A 17,891-nucleotide genomic window follows, 5' to 3' on the forward strand; every position below is an offset into this window, starting at 1 on the left:
AAGTGGCCCTCTGCCCAAAATAATTGCCCACCCCTGTTTTAGGCTAAGCCCGCTTAAAAAAAGAGGCACATGTAGATGCACCCAGTGAGGCCTAGTTAGCTCCAGTTCAAAGACCACTGCTTGCTTACACAACCAAACAGAATGGCAGTGTCTCCTTTCAGTTGTGATCAATACCATGTAATAGGATGATACTGCTATTATTGTCTTAATACATGCAAGAGGCAAGGATTTTTGTGGGCAATAACTTTTATTGGACCAACTGCATGATTGGGATAAAGTTAGAAAAGCTTTTGAATGCAAGGCATTCTTTATCAGGGCTAATATGACAGGTGCATTTGGCATTTAGTCTCTGAATAAAATTGTTTTTTTATTGCAGACAATTGTGGGAACTGCTGTTAAACATGTGCAGGCTAAATGCATTTCTGGTATTTCTTAGAACACCTGACACTTCTGCAGCATTCTTTAGAGTACTAAGAGTTCAACAGCCAGTGATGAACAAAGTTAAATCCTAGTCCATCTGGCAGAAATAGTAGAATGGTGAACCCATCTGCTTGAAAAGACTGACCTTTGGCATCTGAAAAGGCCTTGCAAACCTCTCCTAACAAAAGGCAAAGACCTCAGTAGAAATAATTCCTTCCCCTACTGTCTTTGTATTATTATACTAAAATCCAGGAAGTGGCTTCAGACTGCCACTAGGCACCACTGCAGAGGCTGAATTGTAATGTCATACGAGTTGGTACAACAAAATGTGTGACAGCCCAATAAGGCTCCTACTCGCTGCAGGGGGACACAAGGGACATGAGAAAAAAAAAAACAGCAAAGCTCCAGAAGGTTGTTGGACATGATTTTGCCTGAGGAGCAGGGCTATTGTGCACTAAACTTTTGTGTGTTTCAGAGAATGATTTATAAGGGTATTAACTACCACTAATGAGAGGTCGCTTTCTCTTGCATGTGTATTCTCTTTGGAAGAGAAGAATGCAGTACTCCATTTGCTCAATGATCTAAGCATAACGTATGGATAGTGGGAGGGATGCAGCGAATGATTTATATAAATGTCCTTGTTCAGTAGACTTCTTTGTAACTCCTGCAGTAAAAATTACTCTAACCTTTCAGGAAATAAAGTCAACATCACTGGCTGTGTTCTGTCTTTCATACTTTACCCACCCTCTTTCACAGAGAATGCGGTATGTGATGTAAGGAATCTTGGGTCAGACTCCAGCAATATAGAGCTTGGTTGTGCCTCTCAGAACAAGGGGACAAATGATAATTTGAGATCCACAAAGAAGAGCCCGCATGTATGTGTATGTTGTTTTCTGTATGGGAAGAAAGGAGGCAGGGACATCAAGTACCACAGTAGGACTGCTCTTTCCTTTGCACTTCAAGGCGTGCTGGGCCAATAATCTTTAAGCAGAAGGGCAAAGTACAGAGGGTGTTACTCCATCTTCCTCTTCATCTCCCCCTCCTCCTCCTCCTCCCCACAAAGCATGGGAAACACTTAAAACTACTGCCAATCATAGTTGTATTACTACCCCCAAATGCTGAACCAGAGGCACTGCTACTGTAGAAGCGGTCTTCAAGGCTCTGTTTGAGGTGTGGTGCTGGGGAGGGAAAATAAGAAGCTTTCAAGCCAGTACAGAGTAAAAGGGCTCAGGTGAATGCTCCTGGTTTCCAGGGGGTTGGGGGATTCATTACTCTTAAAAGATGCTAGGGGCATTAGTAGCTGAAAAGGAAATCCTCTCAGGGGCTTAGAGAAAGCTCCACCAGAGAACTGCCTCACCCAACGAGGTTTCTTGCTGGAAGGTTTATCTTTGTCCCTATACCATCTGAAAAGTGGATTCTGTTGTCACTTACCATTTTGACAAGTAAAACTCATAAAGTCGGACTGGACATCTCAGGGGATTATCTGTATTTTCAGCCATTTCCACTGGTGTTGGAACCTCCTCATCCTCACTGCGTTTCCTTTTGCCTACAGATAATTTATCTGGATACAGGAAATGATACCATATGAGTTCAGAAACCAGTCCTTCTCATTTTCAAGCATGCTGAAGTCATGTAGCTTACTGCTGCACTCTGATGGGGGTCTGCACCATATATAAACTTGAGATGGCTCATTTTTCATTCAAACTGGCAAATGATGAGTAGGCCACTGGGAACAATTTTGCCAAAACAATGCGTGTTACTGATCACCAAAAAAGAAATCCAATGCAGTAGCATAAATCTGTGTGGAATCAGATCCATCTGCTGGATCAGGAACGTAGCTGCTTAAACAACATTTGGATTCATTGCTGACTTAAACAGGCACTGGTAAGATTCCCTCCTTCCCCATCACTGCTCACATACCTAAGCTCTGAAAACAGTGGAGTAACAATGCATGGTCTTCCTAAGTCTATTCCCACTTTTCTTTCCTGTCAAAGCAGAGCTTCTCCTTTTTATGATCACTTTCTCCACCTGCTGTATCCTTAAATTATCCACTCCAACTCATTAACACACAACCCTGCCCTGCACTTTTAATACCGGTAGTAATTACAGAACATGAAATAAAGTTTAAATATAAAACAAGTGTAATATCTTGCTCATGTGAATGCTCTTTGTCAGGACAGAGATTACATTTTCCAGTAAATTTCAACACTGTGCAAACAGTCTAATTCTGCACTGATTTACAAAACATGCACTAAGTGCAAGCCAACACACAAACTGGGTCAGTATCTTCCAGAGTCTACCGACTAATCTAATTTAATCAGATACAAAAACACCCCACATGAAGAATGCTATGAAAATACCAAATGACATTATAACAGCAGAAACCACCTAAAATTCACTTAAGAAATATTCTCTGGCCACTCACTCAGAAAATAAAGCTGCACACAATGTCAATCTTGTCAAGAATTTTGCTCTGAGAGGGAAAAGTAGAGGAATTAACAAGAACTAGCACCAGGCTAAAGCATGTAGACAATAACATCCATCTTAATAAAGACAGAATTAATCACGTAACAGAACTATTAACTAAAGTAGCCAGTAGCTTAATTATCTTGCTGTTGTATCTCTCACTGGCTAGCGACTTTGTAAGGACAAGTTAAACATGCCATCCAATCAACAGCTCCTCAAGCAAAGCTCATTGTCATTTTCTTCAGAATCAGATTTCCTTTTGGTTTCCCCAGCTTAGCAACACATTGCTGAACCAACGCAATATCCACAGCAAACTACCTCTCAATGTCCAAGAGAGTCAACAATCTCTTCACATCTGAAGAAGACAATTTTCACTTCCTGAGCCTGTCATTCAAGAGCTCCGATTGGCTTGTTTTACTCTCAGTGACCATCCAGAGCTGGGAGCCTTGTTGTTCTTTGGGCCTAATCCAGTGTATCGTACCAACAGGATCTTGTTAAGCAGACTAACTTTACATGCCATGGAGTTGAATGGGAGTTAAGAGTGCTAAGTACCTTAATGAACCTAGGCCTTGAAGAGGATGCACCTCCTACATTTGGTTGGTGGTATGTACACGAAGTTTATGATGCTCGATAATCTTTCAGACAAGCATTCACAAATTTCTATTGACCATTTGGGCACGTGCAAAAAGTTCTGGTATAAACTTAGGGAGAAGTGAAAAAACATTTGGAAAAGTAACAAAATATTAGCAAAAGCCAAACCACTCCTGAATCTACACAATGCATAATATAATTCTCCTTCATTTTTCAATAAATGGGGGAAGGGGGAGAGTGCTGCTGTTGCTCTGTATATACTAATTAAAACATTAAAATAATCAGAAATCAGTCAGATACCTGATTCTATCTCTTGTTTTTGAAAAGGTGGGAAAAATCGTAAATATGTCATCTTGGTGTTGTATTTCAGAGTCCGGGTACGTCTCATAACATGAGCAAAAGACAACTTTAGGTGCTCATTGACATTCTTTAGTTGGAAGTATTTGGTGTTGAAGAAAAGAAGTGTATTCAATAAGACTATAGGGGAATATGCACCCAGCTGTTTACATTCCCATAAATGTTCCTCTTCAATTCTTGAGAACATGTAACCTGAGGATGATGGATGAAAGAAAAAAGTTATTTATTTAAGAAAAAAGCATTACATTGCAAGGGCCACTTTCTGTGCTTGGATATGAATAAGCAACTCCCAATGACCTAGTGTTGGGGCTGTGCAAAGCTTCGGTCCCTGATTTGATTCGGTGGAGATGATTCGACCTGATTCGGATTTGGAGATTCAGCCACTGAACTGAATCAGAGGACCTTTTAATCTCTCCGAATCGTTTCAGAGAGATTCAGACATACCTGCAGCTTTAAATGTTTTTTCTAAGTACCTCTAGATAGCAGGTGGCTCATGAGTGCTAGGATGCTGGGGCACATGGAGTGTCCCACAGAAGCGCAGGGGGCTCCCCAGTGCATTTGGCAGCAAACCCAGAAGTGAACCAGAAGCACTTCTGGTCCACTTCCAGGTCTGCCGGGTAGCGTGCAGGGGCCCCCCTCCTGTGTCCCCCGGCTCAGCAACTGGTGCCTCCTGGGTCTGAGGGGACACTGGGGGCCCCCTGCGGCCAATCACGGAGCCAGGGAGGCATGGGGGGGCCCTCCTCCATGCTCCCCAGCGGACCCGGAAGTGGTCCAGAAGTATTTCTGGTCCACTTCTGGGTTCACTGCCGAGCATGCAGGGGAGGCCCCTGCACTCCTGTGGGATGCTCCATGTGCCCCAGCATCACAGTAATCACGAGCAGTGCCTGCTACCTCAAGGTATGTAGAAAAAACATTTAAAGCTGTGCCTGTGCCCAAATCACTGATTCCCTGAATCAGCATCGAATCTTCAGATTCAGATTCAGCTGCATTGAATCAGGGACAGTGATCCGAATCAACAAACTGAATCAATGTCCCTGATTCGGGCTGAATCCGAATCGAATAGGGCCCGCTTCGCACACCCCTACCTAATATTATAATGATACCCCTGCAGTTTTTCAGAGCTTTGGGAAAACTAATAAAATCTTGTCCTATGGAGAAAGTTGCATTAAAAATGTAGACTCTGTTGGACAAATGCATAATTATGCAAATGGAATAATTTTTTAGCCAACCTTGTGTGTAAATGAGTTGTACATCAAGTCAAAATGAGACTTACCATAAACAGATATAAGTTGACAGAAATCAACAGCACTATACCCACTTACACAAGGGCTAAATATGATCTGTCAAGCATGAGGAAAAAGCTTAAGTAAAGATCAGGAAGACTTTGCAATACGTGAAAGAAGGAAAGAAAGGTCTAAAGCAGAGGTTCCCAACCTTTTTAGACCACGGACTGACAAACTGCGGACCAGCATGCCGTGGATTGGAAGCGACCTGCATACTGTGGACTAGCAGCCAACCCCCTTTTTATACTCAGTATAAAAAAAGGGTTGGCACCGGTCCGCAGTATGCCGGTCACTTCTGGACTTCCGGTCCGGCAGCCAACCTTCCTGCAGACCGGCAGCCAATCCTTTGTGGCCCGGTACTGGGCCGCAACCCAGGGGTTGGGAACCTCTGGTCTAAGCACTGTTTCTATCAGTAAGACTTCAGCAGAGTATTGCCCTACTCCACCAATCAACTGTTCAAACAGAATACTTCATTGGTATAGAGCACGAATATAAATTTACCACATCTATGTGAATGTCAGCTGCTGTAACAGTGAATCTAAAGTAGGTAAGGAAGAGAAACTATGGTGGTTTACTACAGGTCTGTTAGGCAGCAAGAGGCTACATGTAACACCATGCAGATAGGTGATTTTTAAAATTAAAATAAAGACAGAAAAAGCTGGCTGTAGACCCTTGTACAGTCATAATAATCACTTAAAAATATTTGATATCCTGAAAACAGACTCAGTCTATCCAAGTTACAGTATGTTCATCTGTTTTAGCTTTATTTATCAAATTACCACCTTTGGATCAACAAAACTGAACCAATTCTTCACTCTCTCTTCTCTCTCTCAAAATTAAATCTAAACAAGTTCCCCCACTCACCCATCCCTAGTATACTAAGCTGCCAAATCTGCAGGAAACAAAGACAACAGAGAATATATAACATTACTTTGCAAACCACAGATCTATGGTGCTAGAGCAATGCATAGCATTTAACAAATGTTAATTCACAAAGCTCCACAGCACATATTTAAGAGAAGCATTTTCTTGTTTTAACTGGGGGTAACCAGGGGCCGGGATGCTTAGATGCGACTTGCCAGAGGCTGTATCACATGTGAGAGGCAGATTTGGATAGAGGATCCACAATTTCTATCCACCACAAATTACTGTCATGGACTAGAGGGAGAAGAGGACTGCCTCAAGGTAAAACGGTCATACACTTTCCTTGGCAGAGTTAACAGTCTCATTATCTAAGAGCCCTACTCTGAGAACATGTTCATTTATAAGATGGGTTTCACCGTCATGCATGTGTATATAAAAACACAATATGAAAAATAATTGTCCTACCATTTGGAAGTATTGTAGGTTCCCAGATTTTCAAAAGCTTTGTAAGTTCAATCATAAACCTGGAATAGGGCTCGGTAAAAATGTTATCTATTCTACCATTCTCAAACAGGTACTACAAGAGAAAAGAAAGGAAGACACAATTCATGGTTACACAGAAGAGTGCTCAGAGGTAACAGGGCATCAGATTTATTTTGTTCTCTCCTGTTTCTCTTTGCCTTCCTTTTAAGTCAAATGGATGCTTTCAGGTGCATTAAACTCAAAGGATTTTATGCTGTCATCTCCAGTAAGACCTTAAAGTAGACATTCTGCAGGGGTTGGGACCTCCACATATTAGATTGGAGGGACAGCAAGAATTACTGAATTCCAGGCTCCAGAACCTTGTTTGGAAAATTCACTACTCTAACACAATGAAAGGTATCCCCCCCAAAAAAGGCTCTGTCTACAGATGCCAGAGTACCTGTATTAGTATCTTACTAGCAAACTGGGTTGAAATATTAAGACAGTTTCCCTTGGCAATAATGGGGATTCCAGGCTTTCAAACCAGTATCAGGCTTGATCTTAGCAACCTGTAAAAATGTTCACTGTGTATCTTGATTCTATGGTACTTTAATGACTAATGTGTTTGGATATAATTTTTCTGAAGCAGCACGAAGAAAAAAATAGCATGTATAAATAAATTAAATGTAGAATGCAAGAAAAACTTCTGTTCTTCCCAGAACTGCTTATAGTCAATCCAAATTCATAGCATTGCCATTTTTTCAAGAATGTCTAGTAATAAAAGTTAAGGTGACAAATGAGCCCCTCATCAAACAGGAGGTTTAGATCCTGTATCTAAGAATGGCTTCCAGAGAGAATGAATAAACACTCTGCCCTGGGAAAAAAAAATGGTTTCATATTGAGCTGAATCACAATGAGTTTTCAATGGTTACGTTTATATTTTAGCATTTTACTCTAAATGTTTCAGCCTGTGGTAGATGAGCAGTTCCCAATAATAGGTTATACTTTTGGTAATATGGTAAACTCCAATTCTATTATTCTCCTGATATTTTGTAAGTGCTTCCCAGCAGTGGCAGCTGCACATTCTTGAGACTTCTTCCATACTTGCTGAGAAGTTAAAAGGGCTTTCTCTAACCACTTTGGTATCTTTACCATGCAGAACATAGTAAGCATTTCAGCAGAATCCCCAGAATATGCTCTCTCAGAAAGTATGCTTATGAATAGCTTCCTTGGCCACAAACAGCAATTAATCAAGATAAGAAATAAAAGATGTGCATCTAGACCAGTGACTCTTAACCAGGGTGCCATGGCACTCACGTGTGCAAACACCTAGACATGATTCACAAGATAAACCCACAGATTTCAAATAGAAATCCACAGTGTCAAAAAACATTTTGTCCCACTGTGGCCTTTGTTGAGTTCTTTGCCACAAAACAATTGCTCTATTATGTTTCCACAGTGGAAAAATTAATTAAAGCTAAGAGGTAGCATTTTCCAAGGGGTGCCTTGGGTCTACCAAGGTTGAGAACAACTGGTCTAGACAGAGACATCCATTCTTCCCCTGAAAAGAACAGCTCACTTTGCTACGCCAAAGAAACAGGTTAGCCAAAGAGGTGTGAGAGGTTTGTGTGAAAGAGTTAAGAATGAGGGAGAGACATAAAAGTTCCTTTCCCCTAAAAGCCCTAACAGCTATTAGCTATTCATGTCCATGGACAGCACATTCAATCCCCCCTGCCCCAACTCATAATTCTTTTCTTGGCTCATTGAATTACCTGCTGAATTCCAAGGCACAAATACAAGATGCTGTCGGGATCATATTTTTCGCCATTTGGTCTCCGCACCTCCTGAATAAACTGGCACAAGCCAAAACTCAGCTCAGCAAATGTGCATGAGAGAATATCCTCTTTGAGTTTTATGGGCCGAACTGTGGGAAACAGATGTACAAGAAACATTAACTCTGTTCAGCAGGTCAGTCCTTCATATATCTGTGGTCACTTACATCATGCAGGCAGAGCAATTAAAACATCCAGTTTAAATAAACAACGCCTCTCACGTCCAAAATAATTGTGTGCCACATTCCCATTTATTAACTAACAATTATGAAGCACATTTATTACTACAAACCACCAGTCTAGCTGAGCAATACCAAAATGGGTATTTAAAGCTAAGAGAGACTTTATGGTAGTGTGATTGCTGAACCCGCAAATGTGGCACAGCAATGGTTACATATACTTTGACTGGCACTGTAGGTTTGATAAATCAGTTTCACCTCTATAGATGGACTCAGGGGAATCTTGAGTGAAAGAAAGATCTTGAGTATTTCCTAGTAGCCTTGGACATAAGTTGGGTGCAGCATGTTCGACTCCTTAAAGGGAGGAAGGAATTAAGAGTTTAAAAAGCCAGAGGTTTGGGAAAGGGAAGAAAAGCAAACATAACAAAGAAAGTTAGTTCCAGATTAAAGGGCCAGGGGATGCTATGTGAACTACAGAGCTTGGTCGTATCATACCATTTGAAAGTTGCTGTTTTCAGAATAGAACAGAAAGCCCTTGTGGGATAAGCTTGAGGTATATAAGAGGCTTCTGGGAACTGGGTTAAGTGGTGTCTTCTTACCCACAAAAATAGGACGGACAGTAACTCAATGGATTATTTTCTTGATGGAACTATGATCAACTAGATGTCACAAAATAATTCCAAATGGGGGAGGGAAAGAGAGAGAACGAAAGAGAGCACGAGAGAGAGAGAGAGAGAGAGAGAGAGAGAGAGAGATATCGCGAGCATGAGAGAGAGAGTGCATGTGCAACCTCCTGTCTTAATGAGCAAGTTTTCCTCTGGGATCTTTCCTACATAAAACCTTCAAATTCCATTTCAGGAAAATAGTTTGCTCTCTTCCTGCCACCAAATCTCCCCAGCTATTATTTCCAAATTGCATTTTCACTGAACTCTAAAAACTTGCACACAAAACTGTTTATGTTTTCACCTGCACATAGATCATCAAGAATGGGAAAAAGGATGCAGTGGCATTCTACTCACACTGCCACAATCCCTGTAGGTTTCTATTAAAAAGATTCATTACTGAAGAAAAACAAGTCATTATTAGCTAACACTCCAATGATGCAAAAAGAATGGTACATGTCTTTCTGAAATCATTTCAAGCAAGCTGCAGAATGGCTCTGGGACACATCTGGAAGATTTCTTTTACAAATCAAAGGACTAGAAATACAGAGCCTGATTCTAGACTTAAAAGACACAGGTTAAACAGTAAATGGAGCTATGCTGGAATATAAGTAGGATATAAATACTAGGACTGTGCAAAAATTTTGCCGGATCACAGGAGGCTGCTGCTGCTGGCTGGGACCAGCGCTGGGCACAGCCCGCACCCAGTGCCGGGAAGATTGGTGCTGCTGCTGGCCCCAGGTGGCAGAACCAGCTTCCTGTGATCCGGCAGCCACATCGGGGGCCCACCCAAACCCCTGGGAGGGCTGCAGAGGCTGTGCCAGACTCCTCCTGGGGGTGCAGGCCCCTGATCTGCCTGCCAAATCACAAGAGGCTGCTCCTGCTTGTCAACACCTTGAGGTGCACTTTTCCAGAAACTTCTGCACCTATCTCCTTGAAACTTGGCAGGCTTCATGCCCACATAAAGGGCTACCAACCTTGCAAGCTTCATCCAAATCAGGTACGAAATCACAAAGTTATAGGCAGTTTTGTGCTTTCCCATTATAGCCTACAGGCAAAATGTCGAAACAGCATTGAAACAGCGCTGTTGAAATGAAACTCTACACGAAACACTGTTCCATTGAAATGGAAGTCGAAGTGGAACGTGCTGTATCACAGAGCCCTAATACCTAACTACTAACAAAAAAGATGGCACCAAAACAGAAGGATCAGTATGCAGCTGAACCAGAGCACTGCAGCTGAATAAATATATCTATGCTTTAACTCAAGTACTACTGCATAAAAATAAACACCTTCAGGTACTTAAAGCTTGCACTATTTAAAATGTTCAACTCTCAGACATCAGTCTGAGTCTTTTTTTGACAGGTGACAACATTAAAATTAACATACAGGTGCGCTTTTCAAGAATGAGGAGCGTCTAAAATTAAGAAATGTTTCCCAAGATCTTTACTGCACTCATGGGAGCTTGTGTGTTGTTTGAGGCTTGTTGCACATCCATCTCAAAAAGTATATCAGAATAGCACCCCCCCCAACTATTTTTTTCCCTGTTGAAACAATGGAGTCAAATTTACCTGCAAATTTTAGGTCCCCTTGTTCCTCCTGTGAATTTTTCCACTGGACCCAATTCTTCCAGGCATTTACCCCATACATGTACTTCAGGGTCATCCCAGAAACAGAGCAGCCTGGATACGAACCCTGCATAAGATTTCGGGGCTCCACAGAAACTATAGACTTCTTCCTTCCCTGCAAGAAATCCAAAAAACATAGGTTCAGCAAGGGACACATTTTGCTCTGACGTCCCTGGAAACGTACAGTGCACTTTGACAAACTTGTACTCTTAAAAGCTTGTGTTCATAAAAAAAGCATCTGTTTGAAAGTATCAGAAAAGCTTTACCAAGAGCAGACAAATATTATTCTCATTTTATAAGTAGGGATATTAGAAAACAGAAAAGTTCTGTATATGCAGCAAGTCAATGGCAGACACAAAGAAAACACAGTTCTGTGCTTCCAAATCCACACTCCCCGCGATTCATATGCACAAAAGATTTTTTTTGTGCGTAACATACAAAACAGAGTATAACCTAATGGCTCAAAAAGAGTTGATTTTAAATGTTAAGCACTGTTTAAATGTCACCCACATAAAAAAGAAAATGGAGTCCCCCTAGCCAAAATGGTACATTATTCTGTATAATAGAAGAGTGAAACAAATGCAGCGAAGGTAAACATTTTCAACACCAAACTCTTTTTCATGTCTGAGCAAAGTCATGACAAGAAAATACATATGCAACATTAGCACTGTAGATGCATGGAATTTATATATTGCAAGGATACTTTCTTACCCGTCTTTTTGGCTGTGGAAAGCCATCTCTATGCCTTCGTCTTGCTCGCGAACGTGAGTGGAGACCCAGTCCTTTACTGAGAGGGTCAAATGAGTCTAAAGTCAAATCAACATCATCATAAGTTTAATTTATATGATTTAAACAGGCCCATCTAGAAACGACAGTTTGAGACATTATTAAAGATCTTAAAATTAGAGTTTCCACATGTAGATATTCATATTACATGACACTGTGCTGAAGTCCCTTTCAATAAATAAGCTGAGGAAGCTCAGGCAGAGGACATGGAGGAAGTCCCATACAAGGGACACAGAGAATTCTAAGGGGAAGAAAAATCCCCAGACACTAAACAAGTTTTTGCTTTTAAGAGACTTCTTTTGTCCAATAAAAAACCATGCCATGGTGGGACACAAAATGACAAATTTAAAACGAGTCAAAGAAGAGTAACTGCTATTTCTTCCTAAATCATCTAAGGAAGTTTACTTTGAAGGAGAGCAAAAGTGTGTTCTATTTTATAAAGATGGGGTATCTTTAACACAGCAGATATATTGCAGCTTTAACATATGTTTGTGTTGAATGGAAATATATGCCTTTTTAAGCAAATTAATTGACTGCAGTAAAGATAATGAAAAGTACAGTGCTTATTCAGAAACCCATGCACATATTTATGACAGTTCTTTTTCTCCATGTTACACAAACCTGATGGGAAGTCTGCCTCCAGGTCCTGTTCCATATCCCCTTTGGAGAATTGCCTAAGCTCAGGGTCTGGATCCTGCATGGCATTCGATCGTAAGGCATAGTGATTCAACTCATCCTCCCAGCTGTGTGGAGTTGAGACTGCTTCTGATTCTAGATCCCCACTGTAAGTGCTGCCTTGGTCTGTGGTTGAAAGAATCACATAGGTAACACACCAAAGGAAAAGAAGGACAAAGATCAGCAAGTTTGAAAGAGAAGGTACAGTGACATCAAAGTCCAATTTAGTAATGAAAAACTAACCTTTCTCAAATAACTTGGGGTCCAGGAACAGCTCATGCTCAGATGTTTGAGATCCTTGTGGAGAGGAGCAAGACGGAAAAGAGACAAAAAATATTATACAGAGGGATTTCTGCAGTGGATAGTGAGTAGCTTGCTTTGCCTTATTTCAAACAGCAGTCTAAAATGCAGAACTTCTTAGCTCATAAAAAACTGTTCTAAAAGGTTTAAGGACAGCTCTATCTTGGGCCATGCTAGTGCAGATTCTCAGCCCCCTGGATCTGCCTCCCAAACAGTTCTACTAATACATCTTTACCAGGGCTCTGGACAACATCTCATGATTCAGAATTATTCACACACATTTATTTCCCTCTATTCCTCAGGATTCGCTATTTTTGGGAGATCTTTTGCAGACAAATGGAACTTCTGTTTCATTTTTTTCAGTCCATTTCTTTCCTATCATGGGTCTTATCTCTGCTCTGTCCAGCTGGGAAGCCCTTAGGTTGAAGAGCTCTATGTTACTGCTACCAGATCCTTCTTCATCAAATACACAAAGCTCTGGGGTAGCAGCTTAGCATTCACAGGCAGCTGTTACTACAAATCTAAGTTATCTCAGCTGAATGCTGCCCTCAAGATCACAGAAGTATAAAATGGTGGCCATTGTCATCTATTCAAGTTCTGTGCCAAGCACAGCTCAGCTAGGTTCTGGCCTATAAACTTCTGTAGAACAACAAGAGCTGGCTTGTGGGGAGATCAGGACCTGAGACAAGGAATTAAGTAGTACTACTGAATGAACTTTAAATGAAAAACATCACCTTAGAATAGAAAACAAAAACGAAGACTACGCAGCATAGAAGGAAAATTATTCCTATACTGCTTATATGCTTAAACTCTCAAGAAGGCATGCTGGGTTTCTCTAACTTAGAAAGTAAGACAACTTTTAAATGCACTGCCTCTTTCCCTAGGCAAATAAAATGCTGATGACAGCATAGAAAGGTTTATCACAGCATAATGCAGGGCAATGGGGTCCAGTCCAGGCAGAGTTGACATATGCCTACAAGCCAGTGTCACAGCATCCTATTTATTTGCATTTCCTTTTAAATTTGATCACCTACCTCCATGAGAGTGAGATTTTTCCTTTTCTTCATCTTCTGCAATCATTTCTGCCATCTGAAGGAGATCAGCCTCAAATGGATTGGTGGGAATCTTCTCCTTGATGTCCTGAATGGTCTCAATGATCTTGTCAGCATTATCAAGAGTAGTTGGGATAAGCATGGGAACAGGTACCTACAACAGACACACAGGAAAGTACAGCTTTCTTAGCACTGTCTTGTTTCACAGAAAATTAAGCAGTTTTTGTCACAGAAAATGCAGAAAAAGGATCCAGCTATTTTCCTCTCTATTGCTCCTACTTTTTTTTTTAAAACCTTTTAGCCCATCTGCAGATTGAACAATGTGCTGCCCCTCTGCAAAACTCTCCTGAGTGTCCCTTTTCCACCTTGTGGCCAACATTTATAATTATTTCAGGTTTCAGACTATACATCATGCACAACACTGTTCAAGTGATAAAGGATTAGTTGCAATTTTCTCCCAAGCTCTGATTCCATTCCACTGTCGGATAGACGTAAACATGAGAGAAGAGCTTCTTCAGTGGTTGAACATGCTGCCTTTGCAGCACTGCCAGCTTCTGATAACCTTGTGATCTAAACACTAGGATCTGAAATTGAACCCAAGTTTCTTGCATTGGATTAATCCATGTTTTTTTCCTCTGAAAGTATCACAAGGGATACCTACTTGTGATACTTGAGTTACTAGGAATGTGAAGTCATGGGCAAACAATGGAGAAGCTACCCAATCAGGTATTATATTATACACAAGAGACACTCATTCTACATTCTAGAGATTTAGTCCTCTAACTCAATTCTTTTGAGGATAGGGTTAGATCTGGACCACTGGATAAAAGGTACAGAATTAAGGTGCCTTATTAGAAATAAATGACCTCAAGGTCAATGCAGCTATACTTTTTGCAATCGTTCTTTTCCTGAATACTACTTACTGGATCTATCTAGCCATAGCAAGAAGAACAAGCATAACTACATTGTGCTTTGATCTGTTGAGACTAATCTTTAAAACTGCAGGCCACAAAACATAACCCATGAGTTCTCAGATGTGCTAAAGAGAAACTTACAGGTACCGGCACCCCAAGTGGAAAAGGTGTATACTGGGTGAAGAGATGAACGGGAACCGGCACAAACACAGGTACAGGAACAGGCACCACAACGATTTTGGGTTGAACTTCCTCTTCCTCTGTTATATTAAAAATAAATTAAAAAAAAAAAAGTGGTTAGGTTCTGAAAAACGAGTGAATCTATGGCAATTCAGTAACATCCACACAGAATTACCAGTTCCATTAGTGGTGCCTCTTGTCACTAACTTCCCATGCACAGCCTTGTGCATTAACCCCAGTGACTCTTAACATAGTGCATACTTACAAATATATGGATAACACACAGCTCTTAACAGAGGAATACCCATCAGGCAATAAGACACAGCTAGGTGAAACAGGCCAGGATTGTATACCTATGTTTATGCGAGGACTGCGATTTAGACCTGACCTTCACTATCTAGCTTCCATCCCATTTATATGGCAAAAGTAAAACACCAAGTCCCAAAAGATATCAGAGAGTCTTCCCTATTTATTTTGCTGGTTTCAGAAGGATTCCTTAAAACTTCTAAGACCATTGTTCAAAAGACACATGCATGCTTGTGTTTTCATCTGTAAAAGTTAGCATGTTTATGAAAAACTACTTGCAGAAAAAGTGGATTATTCAGTAACTGCCTATGCAACTAATACAGTTGTGTTTAGAGGCTAACTTAGATGTTGGTATCCCAAGCTTTTTTATGTACTTACTCTAGCGTGTTGCTTGCATCTTCATGTGAAATTTTAGTGTTGATATTAAGAATCGTTAGAACTATAATTCACTGAGGGGCTAAAACAGAGGTTTTGTACATAAGGCTCTATATTCAAACAATAGCATATTAGCTCTAGGATGATGGCGATGAATTCTAGATACAATTCAAAGTCCTTAAGGGCTCAGTTTTCAGGCATCCTGAATATCTTTGAGAGTTAAACATGTTCAGAACCTTTGAAAAGCCAAGTTCTTTATCATTAGAATGGGCGTGATCTTAGGTTGGGAACCTGAGCTCTAACTTCAGTGTGACACAAGACTTTTACATGGCGCTAAACTGCTCTGCACCACTTTCCATAAAAGTAAAATTATGGTAACACCCTTTTAAAGGTTAGTTGGAGCCAATTCTATGATGCATTTCACATTTACTTCAAGAAATTTGCATGGAAATCAAGACTTTTCTATCTTTTAAAATATTAAATTCCCTGTTCATAAAAAACACTGTATTTCTCGTTCATCTGAAATACAGGGGTTTTTGTTGTTGTTTTTTTTAGATAAAGTGATGATCTGATACATACCTGTCTGGCATTCCTTGTTTTGTGTGTGAGGTTTGCAAGAGGTGGCCTTGGTTTGTGTGATAGGCTTACACAACAATGCTTTGTTTTTTAAAAGCCTGGGAGGTTGTGATGGTGGCAGTTTCAGGGCATCTGTCTGTGTACTAGCCTGGTTTTAAAACAGAAAAGAACATTGAAAAAGATGAGTATCTGTTATTACTGGCTAAGGCTGTATGAAAAGAAACTTCTTGCAATACAAGTTAATTATAGATGTCATTTAAAAATGAGAAATTAATAAAAAAAATACTCCTTACTATTGGAGTGTGATTGCCACAAAAATTATTGCAAAAATGGGATTTGGTATCATCTTGCTCTTTGAGTGCCTTCACATCCATCATCTGAAACTGGTTAGATTCAGCTAACTTATACAATTAAGTATAGAATACTTTTGTTCTTGTCAACAATGCAGAGAACAAACAAAAAAAGAGCATGTGAATCGATACATAAAATATTGCTTCCTAAATTCTGATTTTGGAGTCTACTGCTAACAAAAATTAAGAACCAAGAAGACCAAGTTAGTTTTGCAATTACCACATTAAAGTCACAGTGCTGGCAGTCAGAAAAATCCAGTAAACTGAGCAAACTGATGCAAAGTCACTGAGAAGGAATAAATATAAAAAGTAGAACACTGGAATTTTTAGAATCAGTTTTGCTGAAAGCAGACTGATTAATTGTGCTCCTAAATTTTCTGCATACAAGGCTGAATATTTTTCTCTCTGTGATCTGTTCTAATAGCATGACCAGATTACAATACAAGCTCCACTATGGGGAAGCACGTATTTATACTTGTGTCCATAAAGCAAAATGCTGCTTAGAACATCAAATCAGCAGTCTACTAGTACATGTAGGAAGAAAGACTTGTGTGCGTAAAACTTCTAGACTTCTGTGAAGACACATATTTTACATCTTGATTACTGTCAGAAAAGGGCAGTTCAGATACAAGCTGCAAAAGAACTAGATATAAAATACTCTATGTGTTAATAGTTTGGTGTGTTTTTGATCTTGTCTGAGCAAAGCAGAGAGGGCTTCTCTTGTAAAACTTACATCTCCAATGATCTTTGCTGTTACAGTAGGGACTGCACCTGTCAATTAGAACAACGTAAGATTAGTTCCTGTATTTTTAACAGGGAGCACCCTAAGCTGTTAAAGTCAAGAGAACAGGCTGTAGCCATGTTGGTCTAAGGACATCTTCAGCTGAGGAAGCATCTAAGGATGCTTCCTCAGTCTGACAAAGGGTGTTTGTACCTGAAAGCTTGCAAAGAAGAATTTTTCCAAATATTTTGGTTGGTCTAATAAAAGATATCAGATCTACCCAAAGAACCTTGCCTGCCTAGGGTCAAGAGAATAAATTCCCATTGAGCCTGAGTCTTTGTTGATTTTTTTTTTAACTTTGCATAGTCACTTATGATACAAGCATGTGAAACCTGGCCATCTTGATTTAGCAGCTTTTTGCATAGCTGCAAAGGCAGGCACAACATGCAGGGAAATGGAGATGAAGACTTATCGTCTTCAACTAGAGCAGGCTTTAATGCTGTATCTCAGGTTGGTGAGAAAGCAAAATAAAGGTCCAAGGTAAAAAAAAAAGGAAAAGATGTAAAGCCTCTGGAATTGCATATTTAGCTGTTCTACCTTGTAATACATTGTTAGAGTTAACCGTGGGCTGAGCAGCAGGGGTACTTGCAAGGGACACCACGTTTGCTATAACAGGAGTCGAATCCTTCCTTACTGAAGGAGGAGCTGCTGCAGCTGTTGGTGCCGTGGAAAGGTTTGCTGGTTGGAATGAATGGAAGAAAATAAAGCAGTGTAAGCAACAGCACTAGAAGTAACAAGATGTATGTATCTATTACACCTGCTACAAGCACAAGACCCACGCCCACAACCACACACTCCCTTAGAAAAGTTTTATGTTGGTATCAAAATGTACTTAGTTTTTGATCATAAAGA

The 17,891-nt window shown here is 40.3% G+C and overlaps 1 protein-coding gene across 4 annotated transcripts in view; it reads right to left on the minus strand.

The window, feature by feature from the left end:
- LOC109294037 (zinc finger MYM-type protein 4-like) overlaps positions 1-17,891 on the minus strand; it is a 58,110-nt gene that overhangs the window by 1,435 nt on the left and 38,784 nt on the right. For 3 of the 4 annotated variants that reach the window (XM_019512226.1, XM_019512224.1, XM_019512225.1), the window contains exons 16-29: positions 17,577-17,717; positions 16,992-17,029; positions 15,912-16,056; positions 14,613-14,731; positions 13,540-13,711; positions 12,449-12,502; positions 12,152-12,331; positions 11,456-11,550; positions 10,688-10,859; positions 8,713-8,808; positions 8,216-8,367; positions 6,447-6,558; positions 3,778-4,026; positions 1,852-1,981 (exon numbers count right to left, since the gene is read on the minus strand). In XM_019512226.1, the coding sequence (XP_019367771.1) occupies positions 1,852-1,981; positions 3,778-4,026; positions 6,447-6,558; positions 8,216-8,367; positions 8,713-8,808; positions 10,688-10,859; positions 11,456-11,550; positions 12,152-12,331; positions 12,449-12,502; positions 13,540-13,711; positions 14,613-14,731; positions 15,912-16,056; positions 16,992-17,029; positions 17,577-17,717 (1,855 nt within the window). The remainder of the gene's footprint in view (positions 1-1,851; positions 1,982-3,777; positions 4,027-6,446; positions 6,559-8,215; positions 8,368-8,712; positions 8,809-10,687; positions 10,860-11,455; positions 11,551-12,151; positions 12,332-12,448; positions 12,503-13,539; positions 13,712-14,612; positions 14,732-15,911; positions 16,057-16,991; positions 17,030-17,576; positions 17,718-17,891) is intronic. The other variant, XM_019512227.1, reaches the window with a different exon arrangement.

Source organism: Gavialis gangeticus, unplaced genomic scaffold (genome assembly GCF_001723915.1).
Source record: "Gavialis gangeticus isolate Ggan-Ray unplaced genomic scaffold, GavGan_comp1, whole genome shotgun sequence".
NCBI classification, from domain to species: domain Eukaryota; kingdom Metazoa; phylum Chordata; order Crocodylia; family Gavialidae; genus Gavialis; species Gavialis gangeticus.